The sequence below is a fragment of the Dendrobates tinctorius genome, unplaced genomic scaffold, assembly GCF_039654945.1.
Source record: "Dendrobates tinctorius isolate UK_male_01 unplaced genomic scaffold, ASM3965494v1 ptg000651l, whole genome shotgun sequence".
In the NCBI taxonomy this organism is placed as follows: Eukaryota; Metazoa; Chordata; class Amphibia; order Anura; family Dendrobatidae; genus Dendrobates; species Dendrobates tinctorius.
The window spans coordinates 116,494-130,301 of NW_027362302.1; the positions used below are offsets into that span (position 1 = coordinate 116,494).

The 13,808-nt window shown below is 49.0% G+C and overlaps 1 protein-coding gene across 1 annotated transcript; it reads right to left on the reverse strand.

The window, feature by feature from the left end:
- Positions 1-937: 937 nt before the first annotated feature.
- On the reverse strand, positions 938-13,140 carry LOC141079313 (coactosin-like protein). The gene is made up of 4 exons (XM_073565314.1): positions 12,812-13,140; positions 8,032-8,114; positions 2,652-2,809; positions 938-2,019 (listed from the first exon to the last, which is right to left on the reverse strand). Exons 1-4 carry the CDS (start codon positions 12,886-12,888, stop codon positions 1,909-1,911), a joined length of 429 nt encoding a protein of 142 aa, XP_073421415.1. The 5' UTR covers positions 12,889-13,140; the 3' UTR covers positions 938-1,908.
- Positions 13,141-13,808: the final 668 nt, after the last annotated feature.

A 13,808-nucleotide genomic window follows, 5' to 3' on the forward strand; every position in this document is an offset into this window, starting at 1 on the left:
ACAGCTACCCCCTCACAGCACTGCCCCCCCATACCGCTACCCCTCACAAGACTGCCCCCCCCCCCCTACAGCTACCCCCTCGCCTCTCATAGCTTCCAGCAGTAGGGGGGAGTGACTTGGGGTAAAGCGGGGTCCCTAACCTGTGGCTCTGCATTAGAATCACACCTAGCACACAGCTGTGAAGATTTGGTCTCCAGCCAGTGACTTCTCCACGTCACCCCACATTTCTAGGAGAAGATTTGGAAGTGCACAGACTGGGGGGTGCAGAGAGGAGGACGCTGCACATAGAGGGGGCTTGAAGTTGGGACAGGTGTGAGAATAGTGTGGGTAAGGTGGGACGTTGTGGATGTAAGTAAACTATGGAGAAGGGGGCACAAGGTCTCGCCCTGAGTTCTGGTGGGACACTGGGTGTTATAGCTTGGGGGGCTCTGGATGTGGCTCACAACCATCTCAGAGGTAAGAAGATTGGGACCACTGGGGTAGAACACTTTCCCCGTCACTAACCGTGCATCAGTTGTGTTGGGGACGGAGCCCCTCATCGTGTCTGAGCCGATAGGCCACTACTGCCCCCATCATCCCACAGGGACGTTGTCTGTCCGGCCTGCGGCAGACACACCACATCGCACAGATCGCCCATTGTCTGGCTCCCGGGTCGTTCCCGCTCCTGTCTGACCCCCTGAATTCTTCTGTATCAGTGGGGGACGCTCCCATGTTTGGGATTTTTTCAATGTAAATTCACATATTTGGTTCAGTGTGTAGGAAGAAAGACCCCTGACCGGACCCCCGAGAGGCTCTGACCCCCACTGCAATAACGCACTGGATGTCTATAGGCTTACCCTACAGTACAGCAATGACTGACCCCTCTGACAGCCCGCCTGTACGTCACGTGTAAGCGGTTGTCAGGCCGCCCACCCAATACACACAAAGCAACACATCATGGGAAAAAAAAACAGTTTTATTCCTGGCGCTTTTTTCTGACCGTTTCTCCGTCCAGTCCACAAAGATTCAGGTTTCCGTCTCCCAGATCATTCACATTTTGGGATTAGGAAATAAAAAGGAATAAAAAAACCTAAAACATTTCATATCAGTAATAAACGTCATTCCTGTAAGCGATAAATGGCGCCAGCCCCCCAGAGAGTGGCGCCCCCCAGAGAGCGGCGGATTCCAGTTTATTTCACAAGCAGAGCCCCCCCATAACCTGGGATATGACAGGCTGACCAGGGGCCGTGAGATGGAGTGCAGTGGAGGCACAGGGGTCTCCGCTGATCACAGGAGATCACTGCTGGAATGTATAAAAAGAAAAAAATCCCCCCATAATAAAAAGTGATGAGGATGGATGATTGACATCTCCAGTCACATTGGATACCACGCCATAACATGGGCTTTACTTCACCCATAGCACAGATAGCAAGATTCTGGGGTGGTGGGCGGAGCTTATTCATCTAAGCCCCACCCCTTATGAGTGGGGGAAGAGAGGCGACAACTGCTGCCCCCTGTGGCTGGATGGAGCAGTCACATGTGGCTGGAGTTGTGTGGTTATACGGGGGCTCTACTGCACATTAAGGAGCCCCCTCGCCGCACCATTGTAGGAGAGAATCCCGAGCTCCGGCATCGTATACGGTTTCCATCTTTCCTGCTGCCAATCTGAAAAGATGACAAACATGGAGGATGAAGCTGGGGGAGTGGCTCTGGAGGAGACCCTCTGCAGTGCAGACCCCGGAGGTGCAGTCCATGGCATCCTGAAGGAAGTGGAGCAGTGAGCGGTGCTGTGACTGCCTGAAGATGGCACATGCCTGCGGAGCAACCAGCAGGGCGGCGTCACTGAGGGACGAGGGAACGGGGAGAGAAGAGTAGAGATCAGAAATAACAGTTTTATCAGCGTCTCCCCGGAGCGGCGCAGAGGGGCCATTATTCCGTCTGGGCGTCGTAGTTGGCACCGCCGGCCTTCTTCAGCTCCCCCCGGATGTAGTTTTCCTCCAGATCCTTGCAGTCAGTGATCACCAGCTCTTTGGCAAAATTCTTAAAAGGAAACAAAAAAAAATAAATAAAAATAATATTTGAAAACATTGCGGAGCCATTATCCAGCAATGAAGCAGCGGAGGGTCCGGGGTCCACGGGACGGGACCCCAATACTCCGAATCTCGTGACCCCAGCAGCCCCATCTACGGGAGATTTAGCCGGAGAGTAAGGGGGGCTGCAACATATATACACAGAAAGTCCACCCTGTCCCCCGATCCCGGGATCATCCGAGAGGAAGAGCTCAACATCGAGGCAACACGAAACACAGCTACATAATAGGGCACAGACCCCCCCCCCCCCCCATATCTGCCCCCTTTGGCCACTAATGATATTCCCTGTACAGAGGGTCTCATTATGAATCCCCCCCACACACACCCAGTGTGACCTGCGGCTCAGCTGCCAGGCTGCAGTGCACCATATGGCGATCTCACGGCTTAGTGCTCCTCACTGGGATAAAGCAGGAGCTCCCAGAAGCCGAGACCCGGAGGTGGCGCTCACTGCCCAGCATATGGGGGGGGCTCTTCTGGACCCCCACCACAAGAGAACATTGTGCAGCCGTTATACATGGCTGCTCCGCTGACAGCGCCAGCACACCGCCCAGACGACGCAGGGGGCGCTCCCGAGCTGCCTACCTGGACCACATCCTTCACCAGGGTCTTGTCGGTGCCAATCTTGGCTCGCTGCAGGCCGCTGACATCTTCGCCGATCCAAGTGATTAAGGCGAATTTCACCCTCTTGCTGAGAGCATCGCCGGTGGTGAATCTGATGTAGGCGAACTGCCGAACGTCGTCTGTAGCGGGAGAAGATGGGGAGACCATCAGGTGCACAGCGATCACAGCACACTGGAGTTGTCATTAAATCTGCCCATTACAATGTATCACTGGTCAGCAGGCGAATCGGAATGGAAGGGCTGAGTGACAAACATGGCCGGCAGGATCGCCCCGTACCAGAAGCTGCGGCAGACGACATATCGGATGGCACCCCGGGGAGGGGAGACCCCAGTATCTATAATATACAGTCCGGTCTCATGACTGAGCAAATGACGGGTCACCTCGACCACCAGTATTGTACAGCCATCACAAGTCTGCACGTGACATCGCATGGGCGCCATTACTTCCACAGCTGCTTGTATCACCTCAGAAATATCTCACAAGTCACATAATAAACATTTCTAATAGGCTGCGGGCACAATCCTGGAGTAAAAGATCTAAAAATGTTGCTAAAAGTTTCCCAAACAGGATGTTACTATTTATCTCTGTATACAAGGAGCTCCCTCTAGTGGTGGCTGCAGACAGGATCTTATCATGTATCTCTGTATACAGGGAGCTCCCCCTAGTGGTGGCTGCAGACAGGATCTTATTTACAGTTGTGGTCAAAAGTATTGACACCCCTGCAATTCTGTCAGATAATACTCAGTTTCTTCCTGAAAATGATTGCAGACACAAATTCTTTGGTATTATCTTCATTTAATTTGTCTTAAATGAAAAAACACAAAAAGAATTGTCCTAAAGCCAAATTGGATATAATTCCACACCAAACATAAAAAAAAAGAGGGAGGACAAAAGTATTGGCACTGTTCGAAAAATCATGTGATGCTTCTTTAATTTGTGTAATTAACAGCACCTGTAACTTACCTGTGGCACCTAACAGGTGTTGGCAATAACTAAATCACACTTGCAGCCAGTTGACATGGATTAAAGTTGACTCCACCTCTGTCCTGTGTCCTTGTGTGCACCACATTGAGCATGGAGAAAAGAAAGAAGACCAAAGAACTGTCTGAGGACTTGAGAATCCAAATTGTGAGGAAGCATGAGCAATCTCAAGGCTACAAGTCCATCTCCAAAGACCTGAATGTTCCTGTGTCTACCGTGCGCAGTGTCATCAAGAAGTGTAAAGCCCATGGCACTGTGGCTAACCTCCCTAGATGTGGACGGAAAAGAAAAATTGACAAGAGATTTCAAAGCAAGATTGTGCGGATGTTGGATAAAGAACCTCGACTAACATCCAAACAAGTTCAAGCTGCTCTGCAGTCCGAGGGTACAACAGTGTCAACCCGTACTATCCGTCAGCGCCTGAATGAAAAGGGACTGTATGGTAGGAGACCCAGGAAGACCCCACTTCTTACCCCGAGACAAAAAAAGCCAGGCTGGAGTTTGCCAAAACTTACCTGAAAAAGCGTAGAACATTTTGGAAGAATGTTCTCTGGTCAGATGAGACAGTAGAGCTTTTTGGGCAAAGGCATCAATATAGAGTTTACAGGAGAAAAAAAAAACAGGCATTCAAAGAAAAAAAAAAAAAACCAAAAAAAAAAAAAAACCACAGTCCCTACAGTCAAACATGGCGGAGGTTCCCTGATGTTTTGGGGTTGCTTTGCTGCCTCTGGCACTGGACTGCTTGACCGTGTGCATGGCATTATGAAGTCTGAAGACTACCAACAAATTCTGCAGCATAATGTAGGACCCAGTGGGAGAAAGCTGGGTCTCCCTCAGAGGTCATGGGTCTTCCAGCAGGACAGTGACCCAAAACACTTCAAAAAGCACTAGAAAATGGTTTGAGAGAAAGCACTGGAGACTTCTAAGGTGGCCAGCAATGAGTCCAGACCTGAATCCCACAGAACACCTGTGGAGAGATCTAAAAATGGCAGTTTGGAGAAGGCACCCTTCAAATATCAGGGACCTGGAGCAGTTTGCCAAAGAAGAATGGTCTAAAATTCCAGCAGAGCATTGTAAGAAACTCACTGATGGTTACCGGAAGCGGTTGGTCTCAGTTATTTTGGCTAAAGGTTGTGCAACCAAGTATTAGGCTGACGGTGCCAATACTTTTGTCTGGCCCATTTTTGGAGTTTTGTGTGAAATGATCAATGTTTTGCTTTTTGCTTCATTCTCTTTTGTGTTTTTTCATTTAAGACAAATTAAATGAAGATAATAATACCAAAGAATTTGTGTTTGCAATCATTTTCAGGAAGAAACTGAGTATTATCTGACAGAATTGCAGGGGTGTCAATACTTTTGGCCACAACTGTATCTCTGTATACAGGGAGCACCCCCAAGTGATGGCTTCAGACAGGATCTTATCATGTATCTCTGCATACAGGGAGCTCCCCCTAGTGGTGGCTGCAGACAGGATCTTATCATGTATCTCTGTATACAGGGAGCTCCCCCTAGTGGTAACTGCAGACAGGATCTTTTTATGTATCTCTGTATACAGGGAGCTCCCACTAGTGGTGGCTGCAGACAGGATCATTTGATGTATCTGTGTATACAGGGAGCTCCCACTAGTGGTGGCTGCAGACAGGATCTTATGTATCTCTGTATACAGGGAGCTCCCACTAGTGGTGGCTGCAGACAGGATCATTTGATGTATCTGTGTATACAGGGAGCTCCCACTAGTGGTGGCTGCAGACAGGATCTTATGTATCTCTGTATACAGGGAGCTCCCCCTAGTGGTAACTGCAGACAGGATCTTTTTATGTATCTCTGTATACAGGGAGCTCCCACTAGTGGTGGCTGCAGACAGGATCATTTGATGTATCTGTGTATACAGGGAGCTCCCACTAGTGGTGGCTGCAGACAGGATCTTATGTATCTCTGTATACAGGGAGCTCCCACTAGTGGTGGCTGCAAACAGGATCTTATGTATCTCTGTATACAGGGAGCTCCCACTAGTGGTGGCTGGAGGCAGGAAGCGTTTTACCGTCTGTCCCTACAGGGGATTTGGAGCTCTGCATCAGAAAGATGCTGTTATTAAGTTAATACAAAAAGAAAACTTAGCCTCAGGTTTGTGGCTTCCCCTCTGGTGTAATGAATATTTATAGATCGGGTCGATGATTTAACAGAACAGATCATCAGCAGGGAATCTTCCGCATTCTTCAATAGATAAGAGACAATGACCCAGGTTGTTCTATTCGCGGAGTTAATGTCCGTCTGCAGATAGAAATTCACTGGCGGTGCCAGGAAGTGTCAGCAGAAAAACCAGCGACTCCGACAGAATATTTGGGGAAGGTAAATATTGTTACAACACATTCTGCTGTTCTGTACATGGATCTAGAGAGGAAATGCGGATCCGCTGCTGGGACGTGACACAACGAGGAGCGGAAGAGACGCACGTCTGCTCGCGGGGCTGTATCCACAGCTGTAGGGTCTGATGGAGGGCGCTGTTCACACATTGCACCTGCAGAATTAGGGCGATTGTGCGACTCATCCTCCGTACACAACCTATAGGAATGGAATATAACCACTCCCCTCTAAATGTCTTTCAACCAATCAGAAGAGCAGAGAGAGCAGACGATTCTTAGGCCCTGATGTCTTCTGGCCCCCAGCTTGGCCCTGCGGAGAATCATTTTCTGGGCACCTTTTGGCCCCTAGTTGACTTTTGGTAGGAGGTTTCCTACATGCCGTTATTTTAAGGATTTTGACTTTCCCTTTAAGTTTGTGTCTTCACCTTGTACCATCACGTCTGAGCCTCCGCTGGATGAGGAATGTCAGGGGCGGCCGGTGTGGGCCAGGACATGTCAGCGTCCGTCACCCACAGCCACTGCCAATAGTGACGTACAAGGAGTACATTGGGAGGGGATGTGATGCTGGGAGTTGTAGTCTCAGGCCCGGGGCAGAGTCGCAGGTCGCGGCCCCATATTTAACCTCTTGTGATCGATCCCTCGTCCTGACTCTACAAACATCAGCAGCAAAGTCCAAATATCATCGAGAAATCCCATTGTTTCCCATCAGTAAAGGTCAAAGAATCAGGACGGAGCCGCGGCCGGAGGACAATGGACACAGAGGGTGAGGAGCAGGTAACGGATGTGCACAAACACGGCAGGTAAACAGCTGAAAGCTGCTGTCACCGCGCTCAGCTGCGCTCCTCGGGGACCCCACAATTACACCGCCACATAATTACACCCCACACTCAGCGCCGGCGTGTCACAACAGAATCAGCGCGGAGCCGACCAGGAACAAATGGAGAGAACACCAAGTAAAAAGATTAACCAATGGGGTGGAAACTGTCAGCACCATGCTGACTGATGGTCCCCTCACTGCTCTACTATGTGGCCATCAGCCATGGCATTACATCCCGCCGCCTGAGAGCTAACAGTCTGGCTGTAAATTCAGCCCTCAGCCGAATGCTCCTGCTTACTGACGGTCTCCTCAGAGGTAATCTCCTGTCATATTATGAATGTGTCTCTTCCTGCAGGGTCATCTCACCGGAGCGCAGCTCTGCTCCTCTATGGCTGCCATTAATGCTGGTGGTCACTAGTGACATACGCGAGGCGTGTCTGTTCTCAGATAGGAGATAATTGGGCACAATACGCTGTATACAGCGGACGGGCAGCACCCCCTCCCCCAGCGGCGCACACAGCGGACGGGCAGCACCCCCTCCCCCAGCGGCGCACACAGCGGACGGGCAGCACCCCCTCCCCCAGCGGCGCACACAGCGGACGGGCAGCACACAGCGGACGGGCAGCACCACCTTCCCCAGCAACGCACACAGCGGACGGGCAGCACCACCTTCCCCAGCAACGCACACAGCGGACGGGCAGCACCCCATGACGCACACAGCGAACGGGCAGAATCCCCCTCCCCCAGCGGCGCACACAGCAGATGGGCAGAATCCCCCTCCCCCAGCAGCACACACAGTGGACGGGCAGCACCCTGCGGCGCACACAGCGGACGGACAGCACCCCCTCCCCCAGCGGCGCACACAGTGGACGGGCAGCACCCCGCGGCGCACACAGCGGACGGACAGCACCCCCTCCCCCAGCGGCGCACACAGCGGACGGGCAGCACCACGCGGCGCACACAGCGGACAGGCAGAATCCCCCTCCCCCAGCGGCGCGGACAGCACCCCGCAGCCCACACAGGGGTGGCTGGGATCCATTTGCTGATCCTCGGTGCAGTCAGGACGGGCCTGAACACGTCCCCCACAATACCATCTCTCCACATTCCACATTCTTGGCCCCGGGGGAGATTTCCTCATTGCCTGCAAGATGCAGTGCAGAGGAGGCGGAGGACCCCTTACCTGTGCAGGTGTTCACAAACTCCTCGTAGCTCGACCCCTGCTCACCTGGGACGATCGTGGATCCCTCATATTTAAATGTGACCCTAAAATGTAGAGAGAAGAGAAATATGAGTGATCAATAGAAGCAGAAACACCAGCGAATATCACCTGCACATATAAGAGCAGCGTACATCACAGGAATCCCAGCAAACGTTATCTGCAAATATCTCCATACTAGCTGAAGAGCCCGGCGCTGCCCGGCCATAGTAACTACGGTTAGTTATAACAAATTATAATGATTATCCTCCATCCCATAGTCCCGTGCCCATATACCCGTCATACATATCCTCCATCCCATAGTCCAGTGCCCATATACCCATCACACATCCTCCATCCCATAGTCCCGTGCCCATATACCCATCCTCCATCCCATAGTCCCGTGCCCATATACCCATCCTCCATCCCATAGTCCCGTGCCCATATACCCATCCTCCATCCCATAGTCCCGTGCCCATATACCCATCACACATCCTCCATCCCATAGTCCCGTGCCCATATACCCATCACACATCCTCCATCCCATAGTCCCATATACCCATCACACATCCTCCATCCCATATACCCATCACACATCCTCCATCCCATAGTCCCATATACCCATCATACACCATCCCATAGTCCCATATACCCATCATACACCATCCCATAGTCCAGTGCCCATATACCCATCACACATCCTCCATCCCATAGTCACGTGCCCATATACCCATCACACATCCTCCATCCCATAGTCCCGTGCCCATATACCCATCACACATCCACCATCCCATAGTCGAGTGTCCATATACCCATCACACATCCTCCATCCCATAGTCCCATATACCCATCATACACCATCCCATAGTCCAGTGCCCATATACCCATCACACATCCTCCATCCCATGTCCATATACCCATCATACATCCTCCATCCCATAGTCCATATACCCATCATACACATCCACCATCCCATAGTCCTGTGCCCATATACCCATCATACATCCTCCATCCCATAGTCCATATACCCATCATACACATCCACCATCCCATAGTCCTGTGCCCATATACCCATCACACATCCTCCATCCCATGCCCATATACCCATCATACACCCTCCATCCCATATCCTCCATCCCATGTCCATATACCCATCATACATCCTCCATCCCATAGTCCATATACCCATCATACACATCCACCATCCCATAGTCCAGTGCCCATATACCCATCATACATCCTCCACCATCCCATAGTCCTGTGTCCATATACCCATCATACATCCTCCATCCCATGTCCATATACCCATCATACATCCTCCATCCCATGTCCATATACCCATCATACATCCTCCATCCCATGTCCATATACCCATCATACATCCTCCATCCCATGTCCATATACCCATCATACATCCTCCATCCCATGTCCATATACCCATCATACATATCCTCCATCCCATGTCCATATACCCATCATACACATCCTCCATCCCATAGTCCCATGCCCATATACCAATCATACATCGAATCCCTGTCATGGCCGCCCAATCTCCAGACCTGAACCCCACTGAGAACCTCTGGAATGTAATCAGGAGGAAGATGGAGAGTCACAAGCCATCACACAAAGAAGAACTGCTGACATTTGTGTATCAGGAGCGGCATAAGGTCACCCAAAAGCCGTGTGAGAGACTGGAGGAAAGCAGCCAAGACGCAGGAAAGCTGGGGTTAACAATCATGGGGATTCCACAGAATACTGATCTCTGAACTCTTCCAGAGGTAAAACATTGGTATTGTTGTGTCTAAATGATTATGACCTTGTTTCTTGGCATTGAGGTCTACAAGCACTCGGCATTTTTTTGTTCTTTTGACCATTTCTCATTTTCACAAAATAAAATTTAGTGCTTGGAGATTCGGAGACATGATGTCAGGAGTTTATAGAATAAAAGAGCAATTTACATTTTACTCAAAAACATAAAGAGAAAAATCAGAGAAACTGAACATTGTGCAGCGGGCTCTTAATGTTTGCCAGAGGTGTGTGTATACACACACACACACACACACACACACACACACAATACAAGCGTATTATATCACACCCATACATCCCATCAGTATATGCTATATATAGAGCAGCAGCGTATATCAGTATATACTATATATAGAGCAGCAGCGTATATCAGTATATGCTATATATAGAGCAGCAGCGTATATCAGTATATGCTATATATAGAGCAGCAGCGTATATCAGTATATGCTATATATAGAGCAGCAGCGTATATCAGTATATGCTATATATAGAGCAGCAGCGTATATCAGTATATGCTATATATAGAGCAGCAGCGTATATCAGTATATACTATATATAGAGCAGCAGCGTATATCAGTATATACTATATATAGAGCAGCAGCGTATATCAGTATACACTATATATAGAGCAGCAGCGTATATCACACCCAGACATCCCATCAGTATATACTATATATAGAGCAGCAGCGTATATCAGTATATCCCATATATAGAGCAGCAGCGTATATCACACCCATACATCCCATCAGTATATACTATATATATATAGCAGCGTATATCACACCCATACATCCCATCAGTGTATACTATATATAGAGCAGCAGCGTATATCACACCCATACATCCCATCAGTATATCCTATATATAGAGCAGCAGTGTATATCAGTATATACTATATATATAGAGCAGCAGCGTATATCAGTATATACTATATATAGAGCAGCAGCGTATATCACACCCATACATCCCATCAGTATATCCCATATATAGAGCAGCAGCGTATATCAGTATATCCCATATATAGAGCAGCAGCGTATATCACCCATACATCCCATCAGTATATGCTATATATAGAGCAGCAGTGTATATCACACCCATACATCCCATCAGTATATGCTATATATAGAGCAGCAGCGTATATCAGTATATGCTATATATAGAGCAGCAGCGTATATCAGTATATGCTATATATAGAGCAGCAGCGTATATCAGTATATGCTATATATAGAGCAGCAGCGTATATCAGTATATGCTATATATAGAGCAGCAGCGTATATCAGTATATGCTATATATAGAGCAGCAGCGTATATCAGTATATGCTATATATAGAGCAGCAGCGTATATCAGTATATGCTATATATAGAGCAGCAGCGTATATCAGTATATCCTATATATAGAGCAGCAGCGTATATCAGTATATACTATATATAGAGCAGCAGCGTATATCAGTATACACTATATATAGAGCAGCAGCGTATATCACACCCAGACATCCCATCAGTATATACTATATATAGAGCAGCAGCGTATATCAGTATATCCCATATATAGAGCAGCAGCGTATATCACACCCATACATCCCATCAGTATATACTATATATATATAGCAGCGTATATCACACCCATACATCCCATCAGTGTATACTATATATAGAGCAGCAGCGTATATCACACCCATACATCCCATCAGTATATCCTATATATAGAGCAGCAGTGTATATCAGTATATACTATATATATAGAGCAGCAGCGTATATCAGTATATACTATATATAGAGCAGCAGCGTATATCACACCCATACATCCCATCAGTATATACTATATATAGAGCAGCAGCGTATATCAGTATATCCCATATATAGAGCAGCAGTGTATATCAGTATATCCCATATATAGAGCAGCAGCGTATATCAGTATATCCCATATATAGAGCAGCAGCGTATATCACCCATACATCCCATCAGTATATGCTATATATAGAGCAGCAGTGTATATCACACCCATACATCCCATCAGTATATACTATATATAGAGCAGCAGCGTATATCACACCCATACATCCCATCAGTATATACTATATATAGAGCAGCAGCGTATATCACACCCATACATCCCATCAGTATATACTATATATAGAGCAGCAGCGTATATCACACCCATACATCCCATCAGTATATACTATATATAGAGCAGCAGCGTATATCACACCCATACATCCCATCAGTATATCCTATATATAGAGCAGCAGCGTATATCACACCCATACATCCCATCAGTATATCCTATATATAGAGCAGCAGCGTATATCACATCCATACATCCCATCAGTATATACTATATATAGAGCAGCAGTGTATATCACACCCATACATCCCATCAGTATATACTATATATAGAGCAGCAGCGTATATCAGTATATACTATATATAGAGCAGCAGTGTATATCACACCCATACATCCCATCAGTATATCCTATATATAGAGCAGCAGTGTATATCACACCCATACATCCCATCAGTATATACTATATATAGAGCAGCAGTGTATATCACACCCATACATCCCATCAGTATATACTATATATAGAGCAGCAGCGTATATCAGTATATACTATATATAGAGCAGCAGTGTATATCACACCCATACATCCCATCAGTATAATCTATATACACACTGTACACATACTTACACAATGTATCACACACATGACATTATAGCAGCAGATAGCGCTGTACACCGCATCATACACACAGCGCAGAGCCGGCTCTCCCCAGGACTGCACAACACACCCTGCAGTGAGCACTGCACGCAGAGTGTCAGCTCTTGAGGCCACATGTCACTCCTGTGTAGTTGGTAGGATGGAAGAGTTACAGGCGGGTTGTCAGTGGGAAGTTGTCGGGTCGGGGGGAGGGGGCGGCCGCGGGGACAGGCCCCTGGTGTCAGACCGCCACTCACCAGCTGATGCCATTAGTGTCGTCTCGGACCAGGTTGTAAGCTTCTCGGCAAGACTCCTTCTCGATCTTAGTCGCCATCCTGGGGTTGCTGCAAGTCACAGGAGAGAGGAGCAGCGAGTGCGGGACACGGGAGCCCTGGGCAGGTGGAGCAGTCCTCGGTGCAGCAGTGCTCGGTGCAGGTGGAGCAGTCCTCGGTGCAGCAGTGCTCGGTGCAGGTGGAGCAGTCCTCGGTGCAGCAGTGCTCGGTGCAGGTGGAGCAGTCGCTTAACCCCCGGCCGGCAGCTGACACTGGGCTGGAGCTGCTCATTCCTTTTCTTCTGTAGCATACATGGGAGGAGCCTCCGGTGGGTGGCCACGCCCCAGTCCCCGCCCACCGCGGCTGTTCTCCTTCCTGTGCGATGCATCCCTGGGACTTCCTGCAGAGCTGCTGCCCCGGCCCCCACTGCACCGCCCGGCACCGCCAGCCTGCTAGTCCGGAACATGCCTGTGCCAGCTGCCGGAGTGCAGCACGTGTCCTGGCAGAGGGGCCTGCAGGCGCTGGATGAGCAGACGGGACCCCCGAGCTGCAGGTAGGACCCCAGCAGGTGGGAGTGAACTGTGCAGGCCAGAGACGGCAGATCCCACACGGATCCCATGCAGAATACACAGGGATCACACACTGATCACACACGGGGATCACACACGGGGATCACACACGGGGATCACACACGGGGATCACACACTGATCACACAGGAATCACATACAGATCACATACAAATCACATGGGGATCACATACAGATCACACACGGGATCACATACAGATCACACACGGGGATCACATACAGATCACACACGGGGATCACATACCGATGACACACGGGGATTACATACAGATCACACCTGGGGATCACATACTGATCACACAGGAATCACATACAGATCACATACAAATCACATGGGGATCACATACAGATCACACACGGGGATCACATACAGATCACACACGGGGATCACACA

Coding starts and splice junctions, on each gene's coding strand:
- LOC141079313 (XM_073565314.1), bottom strand. CDS start 12,888: ATGGCGACTAAGATCGAGAAGGAGTCTTGCCGAGAAGCTTACAACCTG. Junction 8,115..12,811: donor GACACTAATGGCATCAGCTG/GTGAGTGGCGGT, acceptor TCTACATTTTAG/GGTCACATTTAAATATGAGG. Junction 2,020..2,651: donor TGGTGAAGGATGTGGTCCAG/GTAGGCAGCTCG, acceptor TTTCCTTTTAAG/AATTTTGCCAAAGAGCTGGT.